This window comes from Panicum hallii, chromosome 4 (assembly GCF_002211085.1).
Source record: "Panicum hallii strain FIL2 chromosome 4, PHallii_v3.1, whole genome shotgun sequence".
NCBI classification, from domain to species: Eukaryota; Viridiplantae; Streptophyta; class Magnoliopsida; order Poales; family Poaceae; genus Panicum; species Panicum hallii.
The window spans coordinates 5972491-5980507 of NC_038045.1; the positions used below are offsets into that span (position 1 = coordinate 5972491).

An 8017-nucleotide genomic window follows, 5' to 3' on the forward strand; every position below is an offset into this window, starting at 1 on the left:
GTAGTACGGCGTCATTCTCGGGAACAATTCGATGGGTTTCGACGTCTCCTAGGATAACAAACTTTGTGTAGAACTTGAACTACATGCCACACTACCTGTGAAGATTTGACCGCTCGAGTCTCCAGAAGCCGCCGCTCGGCTTCATCCACGCCGGCAGCAGGCGGCAGCGTGTTTATCTCGGCAAGTGAAGTCATCGCCCCGTGGGTCGTCCCAACGCCCAAGCGACAGCGGACGCTCGTGTCGCCACAGCGACGCTTCCCCCCACCGCCCTCGCACCGGCGGGCCCAGAATGTCAGTGGAGCAGAGCAACCGGTGGACCCTGCCTGTCGGTGAGCACCGGTGGGCCACCGTCCCGCGTGGAGCGGAACAGGGCCAGGGGCTCCAGCACCCGCCGCACGCTGCTCTCCGCACCGGACCAGCACAAAAGCTCCCCTCCTCTCTTCCTCCATTTCTCTTTCTCCTGCTGCTGCTGAGCTCCGCCCGGCTGGAATCGAATAAGCCCCCTGCGAATTCCCTCCTCCCAGAGGCCAAAGCTCCCACCTTTCCCCCTCGATTCCGAGCGCCAGCCCGCTGGATTCCGCGCAGGAACCGCTTCGCCGATCCCGCTCTTCACGGATTCTCTTGGCGCCGCGAGGGGGCGGTGTTGTCCAGGCATGCGCTCCTCTTCTTGCAATCTTTCCCCACCTTCTCGCCGCCGTTTGATTCCGCGCTAGCGCGTATCAGCTTTTTCTGCTTCTTGATTTGTTTTTGATGGAATATAGTTAGTGCTCTGAGGACGAAGTGGCTAGGATTCCCCCCTTTCCTCAGGTGGAATCGGGCACAGGGGACAAGGATATTTAAATCCTGGTTTCCATTTTTTTATGGTGGTCTGTTGTTTCTTGTGGATGTATAGGCTACTGTTTCGGCTGTTGATATCTGATCCCATACGGATACGGTGTGTGTGTGTGATTACGATGGTGAAATTCTGTTCTTCTGACTTGATCAGTTTGTTCGGAGTTCAGAGTTTCAGACAGCCTCTTGTTCTTGTTCGGTGTCTTGATTGCTTCCACTACTTGCATAGTATTGTGCTACCTGGAACAGCTGCCATGCCTGAGCGATGATGCTTAACTCGGTTGCTATTCATTTTCAGATTTCAGCTGCTCCGCGTGTTAGCCGATTGGGGACTTCTTTTACTGATTTTTTTGGGGGGTCAGTATCTGAACTGCTAGCATGGGGGCTGTACTTGGACGGCAGGACACCAACAAGCGGAATTTCCATGGTTCAAAGCTGGAGGCTAAGATGGTGGATGCCATGCAGCAGAGAGCGTCGCATGGAACTTCACTGAAATCTTTCGATGGTATTATCATGAAGTTTCCCAAAATCGATGAGAGTTTTAGGAAATGCAAGACTATCTTCGAGCAATTTGGTGAGTCCTACACCTTTGCCTGTGCTCTGAACCCCCCAGTCACTCTCTAATGTCCTTTCATGCATATAGTTTGTGAAATTTGAATGGGGGCAATCCTGTGATGCGGTGATGGAGCATATCTTATCAACAGTATTCTCAATATTCAGAGCCAGACCTGACAGTTTGAGTAACCCATTAAATGCTGTTTCACATATAAGTCTTCTATTTATTCATCTAAATCATTGTACTTATAGCTCCTAAGCATTTAAATATATAATACAATGGTTGTAGCTTGGAAGGTAGAGTCATAGAGAGCTAGAGATATCCAGTCTCAACTTTGTACTTCAAAAGAAATCATGTATGACGAGCAGTACTTGAAACGAGCCATGTGGAAGAAAATGTTGTTCTCTGACGAGTACTCATTGACTGGTGCTAATTATTTTGGGCTTTATCTGTTTTTCATATTCTCACTCATGTGTCAAGAAGTGGATTGCCTTTTCATTTGCAGATGAAGATTCCAATGGTGAAATAGATAAAGAAGAACTGAAGCATTGTTTTCAGAAGCTGGAAATCTCATTCACAGAGGAAGAGATATGTGATCTCTTTGAAGCTTGTGATATAAATGAAGATATGGGCATGAATTTCAATGAGTTCATTGTCTTTCTGTGCCTTGTTTATCTTCTTAATGAACCAGCTGTCTCAGAAGCAGTATCCTTCATAATTCTTATAGTAACAATCTGAATGTTTCCTTAGCTTTATTGTCACATCGTGTAGTGTTGCTACGGAGGCATGCAAATGTGGTTTTAGTTTGATATAAAGTTTCTTAACTTCACCAGCAAAGTTGATAGTCGGTAGTTCGTTTATAGAATTAAATATGCCTCTTACTGGCACACTTTAAGATGCAACTCCTGCATTCATAATGCAAGTCTAACTGGATTATATAATTTTCAGCGCAATGTACCTGTAAAAACTCCTGCATTCAGGTTCTACTTTAGATCTCCTATGCTGTTTCTGTCAGGCGCTTTCCTGTTCCCTTGACCTACTTCATAGAAAATAAAGATGGGACTAGGAAATCTTGAGGCAACTTTTGAGACCTTGGTTGATGCATTTGTCTTCCTGGATAAGAACAAAGATGGGTACGTGAGCAAGGATGAGATGATCGAAGCAATAAATGAGACTACAACTGGAGAGCGCTCATCTGGGCGTATAGCCATGAAAAGATTTGGTGAGTTTTCCATTTCTTGGTAGCTCCACACCACGACCTACTAGTCTTTGTCGAAGTGCCTTTTTGTGAAGTGAACCACCACATTTTCTTCTGGTTTGGACCAGTCTCTGCTACCTGCCTGTCTTTGCTGAGAGGGAAAAGGGGTAGAATTGGGGGGAAAATGTCTTTAAACCAAAATGCTTCTTTCAAAAGAAAGGCATCTACTCATGAAAATGACAAACTTCCTAATGTTTGTTCAACACTCTAGTCATTTAAAGTTGTACTTTTCAAATGGTATATACAGAATATGTGCCCCTAAAAGCCTCTAATAATACCTGTTACCAAATGGTTTGCAGCAATTGTCACTTATTATAAAAATACAGTTTTATAATTTCGGTTGCTGTTGTGAAACTCATTGTCGTTTCCCAATCCTGACATTTACTGATTTACCCTTTTTAAATGGCACCAGAAGAAATGGATTGGGACAAGAACGGCATGGTGAGCTTCAAGGAATTTCTGTTTGCATTCACTCGCTGGGTAGGGATTGATGAAAATGAGGATGACGATGAATGAGGACTGAGTGCAAAAGACTGGTTATTGTTCAATTGTTAGGACCAGATCAACCCTGAAGGGGCTGGAAATGAATGACAGAGGAAAGGAGTAGTCGGTGTTCATTGGTTGCTTGTTCATCTTGATGTTTATGTTCTTAATAAAATGCCTTGTATGTCCGAACACTGGTATCATGGTACAGTTGCTATCTGTTGCATCGTTTGTTACAGTATATACGTATTAACGGGACAGGAAATGAAAACCTCATATGCCAGTCTCTCTTTGCTGGAATGATTGTCTATAGAGTGGGCTGGACTTGTGCTGATGAAATGAGTCCATCTCTATGATATTTTTTTCTTTTTAATCGAGGTATGGTTGTACTGACAGAACAGAGGATGTAATCAAACTTGCACTAAAAAGTTCTCGAATTATTTTTTCCCCATTTGAGTTTTGGAACACGGCCCAAACTGAATCACATTGTTCCATTAAATGAATAAATACATGACATACAACATAATACCACATAATGCACGGCAAACATGGCAGAGTTTACAACATCCGTCTTCGAAGCTGGACTTTTCGGGCTCAGTTTCCTCATAAGCCGGGTCAATTGTTTTCTTTTAAGTGAAATGAGCTCTCTGTCCTCTTCGAAGAGGTTCTTCGAAAAAACAACCACATCCGTCTCAGGAGAATATGAGACCAACAGCTTTACCTGAGATCTACAAACACTTGCAAACAGGAGCTAAAAATTGTGCAGGCTGAATAGGTAGACCACTGTCAGTCTGTCACAACCATTCTGGCCTCTAAAAAACCCTACTCTTCCAGCAAAATCTCAATTACTGGTTGGGTGCAAATGGGGATTAATTTAAACCAGAATTTTCTCCAGTAGCAAAGCTAGTGTTGTAAGCTGCTGACCCCACAACACAACAATACGTGGTCATACAAATCAACAAATGGTCAAATATTGTATAGTTTACACAGATAAGCTATAGAGCTCATCAATAGATGTAATGTCAACATAAACAAACCCCTTCCTTGAGAAGCCATTACCTCTGGAGTCCTGACACTCCAGGCAAGGCACCCTCTCTATTGTGCTGAAACCTACAACACACAGTGCGTACTATAAGCTCGTCACCTCTCTGGTGTGTCAACGGTCTGGTTGGGTCAAACCTATACACATGCTTCGACTCATAGCATTCATGGTAATTGATGCTTATTTTCAATACTGCAATAAGTGGTCCATTAGTTATGAGGTCTTTTAACGCCCTTAGAAGCTGACGGCCATCTTGCAGATGGTAAGCTTCGTGCCAACGGATCCTGTAGCGATTCCCTCTCTGTGACTGAAAAATTAGGTTGGCAAATTCTTAATTGAAATATACAATAATATTTTAATATTTTAACGTTAAAAAACCCAAAGAAATTCCTTGGTGACATCAGATGAAGCAAGGAAGATCCAACCTCCTCAATAACGCCGTGTGTCCTTAAAGCCTTCAGCATTAGCCACACCTTAGACCTTGGCACAGGAGACCTGATATCTAACATTTCAATACACTTTTGATAAGGTGGTGTTTATACCCTTCACCCTTAATCTGGCTTCGAATGCTGCAGCAAAAGCAAATGCCGCACAGTTATCTATAAATAAACACAGTACAGTTAGGTATACAGAACATAAATATATGAACCTTCTTTTATACAAGGGATCCCTTTACACAAATGCAATTGTTAGGATCAACGTACCATCGGTTTGCTCATAAACAGATGACAGAATCTTGACACCATTAGCATTCCTTTGCTCCCTCCACGTGAACCTTTCTACAGCTTTATCATACGCTTCGATACCCATATCTGAATAAACTAGAAAATTATAATAATCATTAAAAATATCTCTTGTGTTGCTTTAATCAAATGAACTAGACATATAATCATTAAAAATATCTCTTGATCCAGCACGCGCATGCAGCCAACAATATTTTCCTTCAATGCAGCTCTCTGTTCCCTAGGTCCAGCTCCCCAGAATTTTAGGCCCAACAACACTCCTATTTTGCCCAACAAACAGGTCTGGACTCTGGATCAAGACTCGCCATGCAGTGTCTACATTATCTAGATGTAATACCTCTGAACCTCTATTCTCCCTCCTAATCACTATATATGACCACCACCCAATACGGCACCATGCTTAGTTCAACTCTAACATCAGCATACCCCTTCATCAACTTCCAAATCCATTACATTTTCACAATGCCCTCAGACCTCCTTCCTAACTGATGCCCCTTCCCATCACTACTTACCTAGCTAGTTGTCAAATGCCTCCGATCCAGTGATTGGTCGCATCATTGCTGCCTTGCTACATCGCTCTGCATCTTGAACCTAATCCTAAAAAGCTCATTGGATATACTGAAAATGGGATGGAATGATGAGACAAAATGGGCCTCACTTCTCCACAATGCCATGGGTTGGGTATGATATACCCTTTTCCATTACTAACTAATGATAAAAACAGTCGCCATGTAGCACAAGATCTTCATGACCTACTGCACAACTACGAGCCAGAGAGAACCTCGTTGATGCCCACAATTGCAGGAAAACTACACTACTAACCAAATGGCCTTTATTTTGAAGAACTGAGCATACAAGCCAGCCGGCAGGCAGTTGGAATGGAGAACCCAAGGCCACCAGCGATAATGTTGACAAGCCACCATGGCCATGGCATGAGTTCAAGCTCACACCCGCATTAAGTAGCTCTAGCCGGCAGCACTAGCTGGAAAAAGGCCTACCAAGGGCACCGGAGGGATCTGATCACCCGTTCGCAGCGAAGGCTCATGGCTAAGCAAGAGGACTACACGGAGAAGGACTAAACCACGCAACTTGCTTGCCCAAGCACGCGTGTATGGAGAACGCAAAGGTGGCGGCGGCTAGGACACAAGGGAGGAAACGTGACCGGAGGCGAGTAGTCACAACAAGGCCGCCGGCCCACGGCCAACGAAGAGAACACATAATCTCGGCCAAGGAGGCAGCAGAGCACGCCGGTGATGAGAAGATCGCTGCCTATACGGCGAACACATCAAATCTGGCGAATAAAAATTACATCTAATTATGGCGAGACTAGCAGCGGGGGTTTCTCGATAGGCTGATGAATCGGCACCCGAGAAGCACGGCGGCAAGTCGGCAACGAGTACGTGGTGCGTGGACGTCATGCACCCCTAGACTTGCGCCAACGAGAGAGGCGAGGGCAAGGATCGCTGGATGGGCATCGGGGAGTTACCTGGAACGTCGATGAGGACGATACGAAATGGGGGAGAGGCGACGGCGGTGGCGGTGGCGGTGGCGAGATCCAGTTGAGGCGTTTCGATGGATCGTCCTCTCGGGTCGGATCTACGAAGGGATGGATCGCGGAACGGTGGCGGTGGTCATCACCCAATCGGTCTCGGAGGCGTCGGCATAGGAAAGGGCAGACGAGGAATCAGTTCGGTGGGACCCAGTTGTCAGAGAGCGCAGCGAGAGAAGACCAGTCACCCAGAAGAGGAAGGGGCGCTTGGTTGCGGATGTGGCCTGTTGGATTCTCGTTATCTCCTCTCTAAACTACTCCATCCGTCCCGGAAAAAATACAACTCTCATCTTCTAAACAATCAAACAATTTCAAATTTGATCAAATCTATATAAAATAGTATTAATATTTATATTATAAAATAAATACTATTAGATTAATCATATAATATATTTTTATATTAAATTTCTTTTGAAGATATAAATGTTAGTATTTTTTTATTTAAATTTAATTAAATTTAAAATTATTTGATTTTTCGAGGAGCGAGAGTTACATTCTTTAGGGACGGAGGGAGTAATTGGGCCCTTAGGTGCGTCACGTATCTATGATCCAAAAACACAAACTTTATTCCATGTGAGCTTATATAATTAATTTGTTCCATATGTACAAACTTTTCTCGTGTATAATTTTTTCCACTTAAACAAACTCCTGTTCCATTTGAATAATTCTTTGATTTTGTAATCGCTGGGTGTGCGTGCCGCACACGGACCCAGCCCGTGGGCCGGGTTATGGTGTGCCTTGATGGAGCACCCATTTGAGTAATTCTTGACTAGCAAGCCAAGGGTTCAAACTTGTTTTCTCATGAATTTGCATGATTTGTTCTTGATCTAAACTTTTTGTTCCTCCTGTATAAGATTTCATTTCATCCAAACAAATTTTTGTTCCATTGAATAATTATTGTCACGCAGGTCAAATAAAGAAATAGTTAAGAAGCCTAGCTGGCCTGAAGTTCATAATTAATAAACCCCACTATATAAATCCCTTGTCTTTCACGTACTCATTACTAGTTTTCGATATTCGACATTCGGTAGTTGATAGCTAGGCCGGTCCCTAAATTGTCTTCCTCATCATGAGAGAGTATTGACAGTTATGAGTCACAAACACGTATCAGCATGAAACGCATGTTGCGCATATATATATATATATATATATATATATATATATATATATATATATATATGAAAAATCACATCTATATACTTGAGTTAACACAACCAAAGGGGGTCTTGAGCCTACTGCCTTCTAGTGCAGTCTTAGCCAATAAATAAATCATGTATCTCATCCAAAGCAATTTTAACTTTAAACCATCAACCTATCTCTGATCCACCCCAGAGGAGTGCACCGATATACTAGGCTCACTACCCATCACGATCCTACAGTTCTACATAAAACTATAAAAGATTTCAAGGCTTGACCACGGGGCTCACTACGGGAGACATTCCTACACGTCTAGTTATGGGTGATGATAATAAATTAATTGCTTGAGAAATGTGTATGTATATAAGAGTACTTCTTTGTTTTTATTTACATGTCATATCAGATTTATTCTAAATCA

At 43.3% G+C, this 8017-nt stretch overlaps 1 protein-coding gene across 2 annotated transcripts; it reads left to right on the forward strand.

Annotated features, from left to right (window-relative positions):
* The first annotated feature begins 419 nt into the window (after positions 1-419).
* LOC112889145 (probable calcium-binding protein CML21) lies at positions 420-3440 on the forward strand. 2 transcript variants are annotated; one of them, XM_025955635.1, is made up of 5 exons: positions 420-651; positions 1130-1405; positions 1893-2092; positions 2435-2609; positions 3061-3440. In XM_025955635.1, exons 2-5 carry the CDS (start codon positions 1210-1212, stop codon positions 3159-3161), a joined length of 672 nt encoding a protein of 223 aa, XP_025811420.1. In that variant the 5' UTR covers positions 420-651; positions 1130-1209; the 3' UTR covers positions 3162-3440. The 2 variants fall into 2 exon arrangements, with proteins under 2 accessions (XP_025811420.1, XP_025811419.1); XM_025955634.1 differs by having other exon boundaries at positions 425-651; positions 3058-3440.
* The last annotated feature ends 4577 nt before the right edge of the window (positions 3441-8017 follow it).

What these genes read in the sequence shown, in the direction of transcription:
- LOC112889145 (XM_025955634.1), top strand. Translation starts at nt 1,210, where the DNA reads ATGGGGGCTGTACTTGGACGGCAGGACACCAACAAGCGGAATTTCCAT. An exon ending in GACTATCTTCGAGCAATTTG is followed by an intron (nt 1,406 to 1,892) that starts GTGAGTCCTACA and finishes TTTCATTTGCAG; the next exon opens with ATGAAGATTCCAATGGTGAA. An exon ending in TATAGCCATGAAAAGATTTG is followed by an intron (nt 2,610 to 3,057) that starts GTGAGTTTTCCA and finishes AAATGGCACCAG; the next exon opens with AAGAAATGGATTGGGACAAG.